General features: G+C 36.4%; 1 protein-coding gene across 1 annotated transcript; it reads right to left on the reverse strand.

Moving 5' to 3' along the window:
• Positions 1-40: 40 nt before the first annotated feature.
• On the reverse strand, positions 41-13,102 carry LYSMD3 (LysM domain containing 3). Its single transcript, XM_082378400.1, has 3 exons — positions 12,791-13,102; positions 8,578-8,843; positions 41-4,101 (listed from the first exon to the last, which is right to left on the reverse strand). The coding sequence occupies exons 2-3, from the start codon at positions 8,830-8,832 to the stop codon at positions 3,436-3,438; spliced, it is 921 nt and encodes a 306-aa protein (XP_082234526.1). The 5' UTR covers positions 8,833-8,843; positions 12,791-13,102; the 3' UTR covers positions 41-3,435.
• Between the last annotated feature and the right edge of the window lie 3,138 nt (positions 13,103-16,240).

Raw genomic sequence — 16,240 nt, forward strand, 5'->3', positions numbered from 1 at the left:
TTTGCTTTATTCAATTAAATTAACCAGATTCCATTTTCGATTGAATAATAAAATAGAAACTTTATTACATTTTGCAGATCTTTTAAAATATGAAAAATGAGGGGCAAGAAGTTTTAAAAACCAGTTTTACAGATGTACATGCTAACATAACATTCTACAATTCCATGCTGCATCTGTATAAAATACATTATACAAAAGATTTATACAATTTGCATACATAAAAAGAATTAAATAAAGCATTCAGATTTCTGTGATCTAACAGTGCAATATGCACATACTTGGAAGAAAAATACTGATTTCTTGAGCAACTTTGTAATTCAAAATAAGAATGATTCCCATCATAATGTACCATTTAAATACAGACTCCTAAAAACTACACCTTTACTCTGTAACACTTTGACTGGATCTTTGTTTCACGATATTTCTAAAACTCTAACTGTATCCTTCATATTCCCAAGTAGGTAATTTTAGTAGTAGATACCTTTAAAAAGAACTAATGACTAAACAGTGTTTCATTTAAAGAACTCTTCAGGCCACTGAACAAGTAAGTAGAGTCCAGAAAAAGATAAGCTTTAAAAAACAAAAAGTCTTTGGAGAAATTAATTTAACATTACTGTCTTCTAATTCTTAACTTGGCCACCAGACTCTATAACTGATCTTAATATATCTTTTGGGGACATGAATCCTATAATTTTCTAGGAATACGATGGCAAAAAATATTTAATTTAAATGGCATCTATTAGTTTGAAACAATCTTAACCATTTGTACCCATTTAAGAAAGAATCTGCCCTTTTTAAAAATAGCAGGTTTTTCTTCACTTGCAACTCCAACTTTTTAAGTGAACCAAATGCAATGATTCACAGTTCCGTTACTTTTACGTCTGCATGTATGTATGTGTGTGTGTACATATCTTCTAATGTAAAGCCTCAAAGTAAATTCAAATAAGGGTTTCAACACAAAAGCCACAATATCAAATAACTTTTCTTGTTTTATTAAGTTTTACAAAGTAATCTGCATTTGTTACAAATTTTGATGTATTAGTACTTTTTAAAAGCTAAAATTATTCTAAATCTATTAAATGCTTAGGAAACTTTTCTTTTACAAATGACACTTAAGGATTAGAATCTAGAATTCTATATATATAACACAGAATTCTATATATGTTATACATATATAGAGAATTATATATAATTCAAATTATATTCAATTAAGTAAAAAAATATATTGGGTTGGCCAAAAAGTTCCCTCTGGTTTTTCTGTAAAATGTTATGGAAAAACCCGAACAAACTTTTTGGCCAACCCAATGTAATTCAAATATATGGACAAAGGAAACTGCCTGTGTCATACGGATATGTTATACTGCCTTCAAGGAATAGGACACTCTGCAAGACAGAAAAGGTTTTTAATCAAGTACATAGTATACCTCATTACTTTTTAAAAAGTTACTTAATTTATAAATCAGACTTCTCTATCACAATTTCAAAGTACCACTAGCAAAAAGGAATCCCTGACTCCGTAATTTCATCAATTTGATGTAAACAAAGTTCTTCAAAGGACATCTAGCCCATTCTACCCTAAAATAATCTGTATTTTCTTTCTTGAAACTTGATTTTCAGCAGGCTTAATAAATACAATGTAAACTGACCAAGTTAACACTGAGCATAAATTAGAAAGATCATACTTTTCTCAAGATGCCCAAAGCACATTAAAACAATTTTTTAAATCTTAAACTAATAGAGTTAACTCAAAAAATCAATTTGCTACAAACTTCCATATTAACACTTTTTGGTAATTGTCTAAGGCCCTCTAATATATGCAAGGGCTTTAATGTTTGACATCTTTGTCCTGTCTTTCTATGATACACTGCTCCTAAAAGTACATTAAGCCTCATTAAGCATATATATTTATTCACCCCACTTTGTATCAAGACTGAAGTTTGAAATATAAAATGACTGGTCAAAAGCTGAAACATTAAAAGTTAGGAAATAATGCCCAGAAAATGAGGTGGTATAATATATCTTAAGGTACATACTTTATTATACACAAACAGCCAGACTCCACCAAATGAATCATTTTGATAGCATTTTAAAAACACATACTTTTAAAAACTAAATGATGGAATCAGTATGCAAATGCTTATTTAGCCAGACTCTGATCCACAACAGATCTTAAAAGTGGCACTCTTTTGACCAATCCATATACACCTTTGGCCTCTCTTCCCTAATTTGATGCTCTAGTTCAGGGAAAAAAGACCTAAGTTGAACATTTTCTCTTTGAAAAACAGAGGTTAAGGGATCAATATACAAAGCAATTTGTCTGTTTTTGCTAATGCAAAAGGTCTCTTTACCCTTGCTTTTCTGCAACAGACCTCAGAGACAGACAACGAAAATGTTATGATCCCATTAACTTGTGCCTGACAGTGAAGGTGGAGACAAATTTATACAGCCTATGTTATGAATCCTATTGGACCATCTGAAATAATGCTTAATTTTAATTCTAAAAATTATACTAGTTTACATAAAGTATTATAAGGCATTAAATGTAATTAAGGCATGTTATTACATGTAACACAGCAACAACTTATCACAGTATGTAAGGAAATATTTGCTAATTAATACTAATCTGTACATGTATAACACTTTTCATCAAAGAACAACAAAAGTGCTTTCAAACATCAGAGGCAAATATAATCACTTAAAAAACAGAAGCAGAGGCAGCATTCTTTAAGAGACAAAGATAACTTTTAGGTCCTGACATAATCCAGTGTTCTAGTGACCAAATGGCAACTTCCCAACAGTAACACATTAATTTGGGGGCTTAAAAATAATAATATATCTCAGCTTCTATTACAGACATTATACATTTCTTTCCCCTTTCTGTTCTACTTATGTTTTCATAGCGTATGTACTAAATGTGGGGTTTTATTTAAGTTTCGAAATGAAATTTTAAGTAAGTCCTATCAAATAATTTTAGAATCAAACTTTTCTGCAACTAAATATTTTGATGGTAATAAATTTTCTTCAGTTGCAGATATCTGATGCTATCATTATTCTGCTTAATGAATTTACTATTAATAACCTCAAACCAAAAACAATTGCTTAAAAAATAAAATTTGAACATAACCAGTCTTGAATAAGAAAAAATGCATTTTCCAGGAACTTCCGAGACACATATTTAAATTCATTTCTGCTTTAAGCGTTGATAAAACAGATACACAGATTTACTGCTTTCAGTATCAACAACTAGCAACTGTAGGGATTTTATGCTCAATCCATTTGTAAATGGCTCCAAAAAACAAACCAAAAAAAAGGTGAAAAACAAAGCATCTTCAGTCTCCCTAAATCCTGCCTTTGAAGTGGTTATTTAATATAACGGATTCACCCACCACATTCCAGATACACAGGTGATCACTAACACTGTAACTGAACTAACTGCTATGTTTTGTGTTGAGCAGCAGGTAACTGAGAATATTGACTATAAAGCTTATGGTCATCTTGTGGGCCAAAGGGTATTTCTTTAGTTGGAGCAATTTCATTTTCCATTTCTCTCTGCTGTGATGGGGGTGTGACTCCTGAATGCAAATGTGAAGAATCCACTGTTGAATGGTGACTAACATCCACTTTAGCTAAAATTTCATAATACAGCAAATAAAATACTGGCGTTATTATGCCTACTATCAACATTATCACTACAGCTGTCCACCACCCTATTCCCCAGTCTGCTCCATAATAAGGATCCTTACGTTGAATGTTTTTGTTATCAGGTTCAAAACGTACTTGTTGTGCTGTCAAGGCAGACACCACCTCATTAAGGTTCTCTCTTTTGGTGTCTGTACATTTTACTATTTGTTCTATGTCTCGGTCTACTTCTTTTAAAAAGCTACCAGCTGACTCACTGGAAGAAAGAGAATCATTAGCTGACAAAACTTCCTGTTGTTCTGAAAGGTACTGAACAGATGAAGGACGTGAAGTCTGTCTTCCTTTTGGAGGATAAAGTGTTTCAGTCAATGAACTAAACTTTTTTACTGGAATTTTGATAGACCTAAGGGCAAAAAAGTCTTGATCACTGATGAGATTGTTAACCCTCTTGATATCTGCTACCTGTAAAGAAAAAAAAAAAGCAAAATTCAACTAATTCTAAATCAAAATAGAAGTAGTAATATTCATTCATCCCAGTTACTTTTGGAGGAAAAAAAATTGAGCTTAATTATTAGAAGTAGTAAGTTATCACATCCAGAGAGGATTTTATATTATTTGTGGATAACATTTCTATACCATTCTTGATCTACCAGTCTTAAGGAATCACCAATTACATTCTATAATCACCCACATATTATCAATATTAACACTAATCCTAGCTATTTAAGTAGATTCTAGGATCTTTTGGTATTTCTCTTTCTATATCATGTGCAAATATCATACTTCTGCCGCTTGTAAACAATTTGTGAAGGAAGGATTACAGATACTTATGTTCTTTCTTCTAATGTGGCGATTAGAGTATAGGCAAATGTCAACTTACCCAACTAAAAGTACCATATTTTATCAAAACCAAGATGCAATCCACTCTAAGATGTGCCATTATTTTATGTATCATTAAGGTAAAAAAAACCCCACCAAATATTGAAGATGCCACCATTCTAACTTCAAAGATGTTAAAATGTGTAAAAGTATACACCTTAGAATTGATAAAATATGATAATTTGTCTCCTTCACTTGTCTCCTGAAGCCATTTTTCCCCAAACCTCTTGGTGTAAATGCATTATTCAACTATCCCCCAGATCAGCCATTTTTATAAGCTTTCCTTATATATTTTATATAGTCCTCGACCTGTCTACATGTTCTCTCCACCTGCCATTGTGAGTAAGGGGAGCAGGAGAGTGTTTCTCAGGTTACCAATTACTATGCCAGGCTCTCCAACTGCCTTTAAGTTATTAATCCATCATTTCCATCAATGCTGTAAACCCAAGCACTGATCATTTATCACGTGATTGATATCAGAGAGGTAAAGTGAGTCTAGGATAAAACTTAGATTTCTGGCTTGGCCAACTCGATGGATAATGATGTCACTCACTGAGATTATGGAACACTGTAGAGGGATAAAAGAATGAACGCAGATTTCACACATGTTGACTTCGAGGTGCTTGAAATGTGCCAAGTGGAAGATGTCCAAAGGCAGTTATAAATGTATGCCTGAAATTCAGAAGAATGATCTCAGCTAGAGATATAGATTTGTGGATTACCAGCAAAAATGGTAATTGAAGTCACAAGAGTAGATAGATTCACTAGAAAAAGTCTAGGAGAAAAAGGTAACATAGGAAAGATCCCTGAGGAATGCCAACATTTGAGGGGTATGCTGAGTTAAGAGAAATCCACAAAGGAGATTAAGAAACAGTGCCCAGGAAAGCACTATATGATGGTGGTTAAAAGCACAGACTATCTGGGTTTGAAGCATGGTCCTGACACTTTCTAGCTGTATGATCTGGGGCAAGTTGTTTAACCTGTCTGCAAATCAGTTTCACATATGTAAAATGACAGTAATAATACTACCTACCACATAGGGTTACTGTGAAGATTAATGTATTAAAATGTCCAAAGAACATCTATAGTAGTGACACACAGTATGTTATGTAAATGTTAGCTGTTATTAAATTTTAATAGTAGGAAAGTCAGAAACCTGCAGAATCCAGGTTGTCAAACAGGGTTCTTAAGAGGTAGTAGTGACCTGGATTAACTGCATATTACTGATGAAGAATGAGAGTTCTTATTGGAAAAATCAATTCCTTTGAAGTGTATGTGTGGGAGGAAAAGGGAGAGAGGACTGAACAGTAACTTGGAGATGAGTGTAATGTTAAAGGGTGCTTTGTCATTTTACTACCTTGAGACTCTTTTAAGGCAAATGAAGATTCACTGACAAACCCCAAAGCCTGATTCTATTCTCTTTAAATGCTCTTTTGCCTCGTATTGTATATTCCGACTAATAACTACTCAATAATCTTTCTGAACCAGGTTTCCAAGGTTTAGCATCTACCTAGGTTATCTCTCTAAATATCCCTATAATATTTTCTCTGTTACGCTAACTTCCTTGGTTACATTTAGGATTCCAAATGTATCCTTGAACTTTTTGTTCCTCTTATCACTGTTTTATAACAGGCATATTTTTAATAATTCCTAAGACTGAATATTTATAAGTGGAATATAGCACTAATTACCATATTTTTAAATGAGAAATCCTTTTGTAAGGTTAATCTTTTGCTAGTTGAGCTCTGTCAAAAGGGAGCACTGCTTAACTCCCTATCTCTGCTATATCAGTTTTCCCATTATTGTGGCCAATGCCATCTTTTCCCTAACGTTCAGCTAACTGCCTTTCATCACTCTTCATTTTAATTAAGGAAACCGCGGATACACCCTGTGATTTCCCCCCCAATACATTTTCTATTGGCTTCTTCTCTTCTTTACTATAAATATTTTAGCCTAAGCCCTAATCATATTCATTGGATCATCTTCCAGTAACTTCTTTCTTGGATTCCCTCTAATTCACCAGCAGGTTCCCGCTGCCCCCCCACCCCATTTTGCAGCACTCTTGTTAAAATCTTACAATGATATTCTCTTACTATATATCAAACTTTCCCTCAGTTATCTTAAAGCACTTCATCCTAGTCTGTCACTCATTTCTGAAACAGCTATTAAACTTCCTCTGTTGTCCGCCTTATTTCCTCCTTGAAATCTCCACATCACTGTCATGCCTGAAATACTTTCTCCTTTTCACTTCATTGGAAATATAACCTATTTTTAATCATTCAGATGGCACTTCAAATTTCTCTTTTTCTAAGAAAATTTTCTAGGCTCATTAAAAGAAAACTAATGTCTTTCTCTAATAAAGCTGCTGGACCACTCTCTTCTCTTGGATCTTCACCTTGATATTTTCAGTCTTGCCCCTAATTTTAAAGTCTTGATTACTTTCCATTATCATCCTTCTAAAGCACATTCTATAATTTATTTCTCAGTGGTCTTATTTCTCTACAGAACACATATTAACAATTTTATTTGCATTAAAGAATGAAATCAGATATTTTCTGATTTAACAATAAATAATGTTGCCATACATGAACAAGTCGCAAAAAAAAACCCAAACCCAGCTTTTCTTACCTCATCAAGAAATGCATTTCAATAAAATATTTATTAAACATTTAAATTAAAATTTATAATATTTGTTTTGATCAACTGTGAATAATTTCAATAATTATTCAGGAAAAATAATACATAGAACCTCATGGTCATCGGAGACTTTAAAATTAAATTTAAATATATATATATAAATTTATCAATATATGTGTGTGTTTCTATTGCAGAGAACTATGACAGGTAATCAATAAAAGGTTTTCAAGATAAAAATATTTCATACTATGAAAGATTTTTGGGGGGATGAAAATATTAATCAAGGAGAAAAAATTTTTAAATATATAAAAAATTTTAAAATATAAAATTTCATGCTACTAAAACAAGAGCTCATATATATATATTTTAAATGAATGATTTTAGGTAGCAAATCCTGGTGGTATTTAGGATTCCATGCATATATTTAAAGAGTATTCTAATAGTCTTGTTTTTAAAAATCAATATTGACAACATTCTGGAAATTAAATCCTTTATAACTACTTTAAGTCAGGATGTATTTAAGATGTTCACTTTAAAAGGTGCAAGGAGGTACACAGTATATACATTTCAAAATTCTTTTGGGAGCATGAGAATAAAAAGTTTGAAAACGAAAGATATCAACAGTTTCCATATCAATGTGTTTACATGAAAATAGATTCCATGCTATGGATACAAGATGGACATGACACAGACATTAAATGGATTTAAACAGAGTTTAATACCTAGTAAAATAAAAAATATACCTTTCATCTATAAATCCCACTTTTGAGAATCTATTTCACAGAAATAAGGTACCAGTTGTGATGATATTCACTGCACAATGCAAAACATGGAGAAAATCCTATCAATGAGTAAGAGAACAACTTAATAATTATGGTACATCCATACTATGCAATATCATATAGCTACATAAAATAATGAGTTAGATCTATAAGGCTATGGGGGATATCCATGATATACTAAGAAATGAAAAAGTCAAAGGCAACTTGCAGAGTAATAGGTATAATATAAACCAATTTTTAAAACACAAAAATCACTACACACATATATATCTCCCCCCCAAAAAAGGTATGGAAAGAAATACACCAACGTGTGTTATCTCAGGAAATTGGGGCAGGAAAAAACCTTTCCTTATATATTTCTACATTCCCTTACAACTTGAATAAGGAGAAAAATAAACACATTTGAGTGTTTTTCAATCTGAAAATAGAATCATGATTTAGAAATAAACAGAAATTCAAGTATTCACTTAAAAATTTAAAAAGTTAACATCCACCAACATGATACTGATTTCTGTGAAAAGACAAAAAAGTGGGTGGTGGGGGAATACAAGATAAAAGGGCACAGAATTTATTTCAATTTTGTGCTATGAACAAATAATTTATTTGGGGCTGCATTATGCAAAATCAAATTAAAACTTACCGTACAACAGTATTGAAGGGCTATTGCATTTAAAGTGTCTCCTTCCTGTATATCTTTTGTTAATACTATAATGTCATCCAGTCTATCTTTCGATGTACTTCTTCGGATTTTTTCTTTTCCTCTGGATCGAAGCTCATACACTTCAGCATCCTCCTCCAACATATCATTGTCTGTACAATTTCCAAATGCATGTACTTGACCACTTGAATGAACTCCTGGAAGAGGAAAACTACGATTCTGATGCCTCCCTGCCATAATGTCAAAATCTGGTAGGGAAAGAAGGCAGAGAAAACTTTGGAATGTAGCTGATTTACATGAATCTTATATTCAGGACACTTTATCTTTTGTTTTTTAAAGAATGGTTTTAGGTTCAAGTTTTATAGTTGTTGAAGTACAATGAACGTAATTGGCAATGGAGACAATGGGATGGGAGGAAGAAGTAATCCATTCTTATAGACCATATATCACAAAACATGGTGATGATTACATTTTAACAAGGGCAAATTGCTATATTTTTTTAGGTCAAAAAATTAAGTTTCCCCATTCTGAGTATGTGAAGAAAATTACAGAAATAATTTTGTATTATGTCTTAAAAACGTGTGATCATATATACAATTTACAGATCTGATAGAATCAAAGTATATGTTTTATATGTACACACACAACACTTTTATGAACCCCAAACTTTGAGTTGTTCTGCATTTTAAGTTCCACGGGATTGAACTGTCTTTTGAACTCCCTACCTACTTCCCTGGATCACGTTGATTTCAGTGTTTTTATTTAGTATAGTATGTGCCTTCTATACAGGTCATAATTTTGCTCTCAACCAGGGATTTTTCTTCCCTGGCAGCTTTTCACCAAACTTTAACTTACCAAAGTCCTCATGAAACTCAATTTATGGTCTATAAAGATTGCGAACAGATTATAAGTTCTACATTCATTTCTACTTCAGAAAAGACATCTTAAGACTGACTGAGATGAGAGCTGACCTAAGTGTACTCACTCTCAACTCACCTTCATCAAGTTAATCTATCCTCATTAAAAAAGAACAATAAGCGGGAGAAGTTCTCCGATGGGAAGGGCACTGGGTGCTACATGTTCCGAATGGATGGCTTTGGTGTGGGGATGCCACGATGCATGGCAATGCTGCCCGTGTCATCAACCACTCCTGTGAGCCCAACTGCTTCTCTCAAGTCACCCATGTGGAGGGCCAGAAGCCCATCATCATCTTCACCTACCCTGCACTGCACCCTGCATGGTGAGGAGCTCACCTATGACTACAAGTGCACCACTGACAATGCCAGCACCAAGCTGCCCTGCAACCGTGGCGCCAAGTGCTGCTGAAGCTGTGGCTACCTGCCACAGCCCCTGCTGCCAGCTTGCCCCTAGCCTGGGGACTCCCTCATCCCTCCCAGAGCATCTCACCCCACCCTCATGTTCAGGGTGGATGTGGGCATGCAGGTGGTAAGGGCCCTGCCTCCACCCCTCCAGCCCGCCCACCCAGCAATCACCCCCTTCCTGCCCTGGGGGCCCAGAACAGATACTGTACAGAGGTTTCTAAATCCCTTCTTATCTATATTAAGAGGGTAGGATCCCAGGTGGAAACCAGATCCTCGCCCCCATAAAGTCTGTCAATGTTAAAAACAAAAAACAATACAAGAACATAAAAAACTATTACCACATTCACAGTTTTAGCTTCATATTAATTGTTCACATAAGAAAGGATAGTAGATTGTTCTCAATTATTGTGAAAGATGGAGAGTAGAGAGGTAGTAAGAGGAATTTGGGGAGATAAATACTTAAGGCTTAATGATGTGGCTCAGATATGAAAAGAAATTAGTTAAGGATCACACCAAGACTTCTGATTTGCATCCCTGAGTAAATGGTGGTGCCATTCTCTAAGATCTGAAACACTGGAAAAAGAGCTTGGTGGGGGCGGGGGGCTTGGTAACTTTGACTGTAAATTCCTTTAAGACAACCAAAAAGAATGTCAAGTAGTCAAGTGGGCTATGTAGTCAAATTCAGAAAGGTCTGGGTGATATAATTTCATGACTCATCCGCACATAGGTGGAAACTGAAGCTGTGTAGATGAGATTAGAGAAAGAGAGACAGAGACAGAGACAGAGAGAGACACAGAGAGAGAGAGAGGGAGAGAGAGAGGGAGAGAGCGCACGCAGAATAAGAGGGTCCAAGACTGACCCTTGAAGAACTGCTACGTTTAATACCTAGACGAAGGAAAATCAGACTGCAAAGACGAAAAGAAGTGTTCAGAGGAGTAGGAAACCAAGAAAATGTTGTGCCATAGAAGCCAAGACTAAATGATGTATCAAAGGCAGTTGTGAATACTATGGACAAGTACCAGGTGAAAAAGAAAAAAATCAAAAAAGACCAACTCCAGAAGTCTGAATTTGTAATATACATGACAATAGATTACATACTCTCTATGTTGGGACATACTTTAAAATTTTGGGAACTATTTCATATCATTGAATAGAACCCTTGAAAACCAGTTTCTGACTCTGCTCTATGGCAACACTGTAATGCTTCAAAAACTCAAAGGTTTCTATTCAGATAACATAAATAATAGCTATATATTAAGTCGATAATTTCACCTGTTCCCCCAAGAGCTACATTATTTATTACCATGAACTGGAATTCCTAACTCAACAGCCACCCAACTAAAGAAAGCTACCACATTTTACATCTTAAAAGCAGTTTTAAGTCACACCTATTCCTTCAAGGAATTCTAACAAGTGACAACTCTAACAAGCTTAAAGATTAAACTTGTTTTAATACAATAATAAATTAAGGATGCTTTATTTTTATTCTGTTCTCAAAAAAGTTGAAAGAGTAGAGTATCTCACCTTCATCTAAAACAGATAATGATTTTATTTCCACTTATTTTACAGTCTTTCCTGTCTTTAATGTAGGGAATGTCTGTGAATCCTGTGGATTCCTAGGCAAAATTTTATACATATGTACATTTTTCTGGGGATAATATTTATTGTTTTCATATTCTCAAAAAGTTTAAAAAGTTATGAACCACTTAATATACAGCAATTTACCCATGGCTATACTGACTCAGTTATGCTGCCCTTTAGACGTTTTTCCCCTGATAATTTGGTCTTAGAGCCCCAAACTGGCTTAGTACAGCTGAAATTCACTGAGCAATGCCCCAAAGCCATTTTAGATACTTATATCAACGTCTCTCCATGATATATTGCTAAATAATATTTAAAGACTAGAACGTCATCTGTTTCACGATCTCTTCACTCCGCTTGGAATGAAACGCAGCCAGTAGAATACCACAAACTGTGTAGTCTGTTTGTGGACAATCAAGAATTGGTTGTGTCCCTAATTGACGCGAAAAGGTAGACTCTGGCCCAGGCATATAATTATCTGAGCCAACTATATACAGATTAGAAAGTACACAGTATTCAAGTCATCTGGTTCAATTCTCTTCACCTGTCATACTTCTCTTAAGGCAGGAAAAAAAGCACGAATACTCCCTTCAGAAAACTGAAACAAGCCTGCAAGAGTAATCCAATGGATACCGTGTTGAAGCACTCATCAGCTAGCTCACTTTCTGACTGAAAATGATTTCCCAAACGCCTTCGTGCTGCATAAATGCTGTTGGGTGTTTCGCTTTGACATTCCTTAAGCAGAGAGCAATAAAAGGGCCACAGGTCACAATCTAGTTCAGCACTGGGCCAGTATCACAGGGACTGTACCTGCCACGGCCAATTCAGTTTCTAAAAACTTAACTTCCCTCCTCCTCCTTTCCACACGTCTTGTTTTTTCTTTCCCTGTTACCCCCTGCGAGAATTAAATCTCAGATCTCTATCTTACACCATCACACTTGGACGATGTGGACGAGATGCTGTCAACGAATATTCAACAGAGACACGAAGTTGTGGGAGAAATGTAGTGTGTCTAGGTGGGAAATGCGCTGCTCCGGGATTGGGGCAAGTAGGAGTCCTTCCTCTGAGCCTCAGTTTCCCGTACAGTGTAACAAGGGGCTTTGGTGGAGCTGGTCTCGAAGGTCTCCCCTGCCTCGGAGTGTCTTCCACGCGGGCCGGGGTCCAAGCCCCAACCAGGCGCCTCGCCACATCTGCGGCCGCGGGGTCCGCGCCGCCTCCAGCGAGGGTGCAGCTAGGGCCCAACCCCGCCGGCCGGGACCCGGCCACCCCCGATCTCTCACCACCATCTTTACCTGTCCCGTTAGCAGGAGGGACTCAACGAGGAGACGGCTACCAGGTCCGCCGCCGCCGCCGCCGCCAGGGCTGCCGTCCCGGGCCAGTTCATGGCCAAGCCTCCGTTTTTGGCTGCCCCTGTCGACCGTCACCGCCGCCGCCAACGTCTCGGCCTTTAGTGCCGTGCGCCGCCGCCACGTCCGCAAACCTGCCGTGCGTCATCGCGTCAAGTGGGCGGAGGTGGGAAGGGACCTGGAGGAGGCGGGGGCCGGGGCGCGAGGGCGAGCCCAGAACCTGGGGCTCCCCAACCACAGGCCTACGCGGGCGCGCAGGCGCAGAGATTCCGCCGCAGCCCAGGAGTAGGGTCCGGTTCCAGCCCCGCCCCTGACTCCTCCCCTTCGGCCCCGCCCCTTCATCGCCAGTACGTAATAGATCCAGGGCCAAGGCCCGGAGCTAACCCGGCGGCCCGGGGCGACCTTCCGGGTGCGCCTTTGTCCTTCGCACAGCGGTGGCAAAGGCTGGCTAGAAAACACTGAGGGGGGAGGTGCTGGGGATTTGTCGGCGGCTGTTGTGCATTTCCTCTTGCTCGGTATCTGGAGGTTTCTGTGTGATGGGGAAGGACTCCCCAAAGCATAGTATCGACATCCATGTTTTAGATTGTTCTGTGCTTCTGACGCTTCCTGCTGAATCCTCTAGACTCCTGCAGAAAAGACAAAATGCTGGAGAAAAAACCCTTGGGCGGCGGGAGACAGTTGTTTCAGCCTTTGTGTTTTTAGGTGAGGAAAGTGAGCCACCTAGAGTTAGGCCCCGGGAAGTAATTGCCCTCGAGCCCTGGTTCCAGGCTTCCTATTCTCAATGAGACAAGGCTGTCTACAAGTTATAACTTAACTTATTTTGTTTTGAAAATTAACTGAAAGTATACCAAGTCAGTTTTGGAGTCAATAAGATATTAGTTTGTAAAAGGACAAATTCATGACCTCATATATGATTCTTCTCAGAAATTTACTGAATGAGTATGATAATGTGTTTGAATTTATGTAAATGAGTGTAAAGCGTTTTAACGATGTGCCTAATGTCTCCCAGTGTTGACGTTAGACTTTGCACTTTGACGACCGTGCTGTCTTATAACAATATACATTTTAGACCCAAACAGGCAGGGTGCAGGGTGCAGGGCACTTCTTTTCAGAATGTCTGAATATTTATGCATCATGAAACCTTTGAAGCTTTGTTTTAAATTATTCTCAAAGAGTATGTTTTTTGTTTTCTGGGAAGTGCCTCAGTAAAGGTTAGGAATTCTGCATTGCAATATTTTTCTTTTATTTGAGGGGATAGGCACTGCGCTCCACAATCTGCAAAAAGAACTGGAGGAGAAGAAGACTTAAAAAAAAAATGTTTTTTAAGTTTGTCGGAGCTGTTCTGTATGCTGTTGCCCTTGTGACACCCCTGTCTGTAACCATTTATCACTGAGACATTTTCTCATCGGTAAACAAAGGATATATTCCCTACTTGATGTGTAGGGCTCAAGCTGCTCAGCCTTCATGAATGTTAATGTGAATACAACCTTCTTTCTGCATATAGGTTACTTTTCTTATTTTAATGTCAATAGGCAGTGGAATCCATGTGAAAGCCCAAGAGATAGAATTTCAAGCACTTCTACAGGACTGCTACCTGTTTCCTTTGTATAAATACTTTCTCAATGACATGTGCATGCTCTTGAACCATTATTTATATTTGACAAAGGTGCAGTTATTGAGCTTTTTACAAAAAGACAGTAATAGAATTATATCTTATTATTAGAATACACAAAGGAAGCAGTTAGCCATGAATTTTGGCCAAGTTCCAAAAAGCTGGCCAGAAGGAACAAGTACTTTGTCCTTGAGAAAAAGGATGTGCCTAGTGCTGAGCAAGGCCACAAGGATTTTCAGTTTTTTTAGATCTCATCTGACACAGTTTTTATTAAAAGGCTGTAGACGAAAGAATACGTAGTTTCTATGAATGTGTATTTCTGACATTAAACATTTAGGTTTTGTGGTTTGCCCCAGAATAAAAATTGTATTTTAGTAAGAGTGTAAAGTGATGCAACCAGTTAGGAGTGTTACTTGGAAATGTGAAAGTTAAAAATGCAATTGACTGAACTAGTACATTGCAAAGTAATTACCTTGGATTCACTTACAGATAAACATGTGTAAGATTTAACAGATAGGTTCAGGAATGTTTACTACAGTAATAGCCAAAAATCTGAAAATATTCTAAATGTTCATCAATAACAGACTGGAAACTTCTGGTACATTTAAATAATGCAATATTATGCCTTTGCTCAAAACAATGAAGTTGTTTTTCTTATTTTCTTATTTATTCATTCATTTACCTAACACATTTTTTCTGGAGAAAAAGTATTTGTGAGACCTTTGTTCTAGGCATTGGGGGTACAATGCTTAAAAAGACAAAGTTTCCTTATTCATGGAGCTTCCATTACTAGGTACATGGAAAGGTCTCCAAAATGTATTTTAAAGAGAAAACAGTAAGCTGCCACATAGAAGGTATGTTATTCTTTTGTAATAAAATTTTAAATGCACAGCCCTCATCGCCCACCCCCCCACACACATTCATATATCTATATAGGAAAATGCATTTAATTTTTCTTTCTAGAAAATAACTAAAAGAATTTTTAACAGTGGTTGAAAGGACTAGATGCGGCAGGAAACTTTGCCTTTTCTTTTTAGACCTCTCTACATAGACTGAATTTTTATTACCATGTGCTTTTATTATTATTTAAAAATATTAAGACTGAACACATATTATTGATGAATAACTGGACTTGTTTTATCCACAGTTAACCAATAGTCAACCATGCACCCCCTTAATCATTCCTGAGTCTCTTTGTACTTTGTGTGCAAGTAGTGAGTGTCTGTAAAAAAGAACCAGATCAAATCTGGTTCTTGGAAATCAAAAAAATGAAAGAGTAATGGAACATTTAATTCTTTCTATATTTCTTCTTTATTTCCCTCTGCCAGATTTCTTTCATCCTTGCTTCTTAACTCTTTGCTCCTTCTTGTATCCTTTTATCAGCCGTTCCTTCTCATTCTACTTTCTAGAAGCAAAAGACTGTAGTACACCAAGGAAATACTTAAATGAATTTAAAACTGGATTATGAGATGAAACCTAAAAAAAACCCCTCATCTCTGATCTTCAAACTATCTATATATAGAAAAAATTATTGTGTCTCTTCTCCAAAAGTCTTGAAAAAAACAAACAAACCAGACTGCATGATTCAGATTATGTTCTGCTAGAGATAAACCAGATGAGCTCCCTAGTTGCTGTTCACCCTGTGATTTTAAAGCATAGCGATTATCATAATCACAGCTCTGCCATAATGTAGATAAAAGAAGAGTCAAGCATACTTCAGGAATTCAGAGTTGCTTATAAATGCATTTATATATGCAAATATAAATGCTTATAAATGCAAGTAA

The sequence above is a fragment of the Balaenoptera borealis genome (assembly GCF_965194805.1).
Source record: "Balaenoptera borealis genome assembly, chromosome: 2".
Classification (NCBI taxonomy): domain Eukaryota; kingdom Metazoa; phylum Chordata; class Mammalia; order Artiodactyla; family Balaenopteridae; genus Balaenoptera; species Balaenoptera borealis.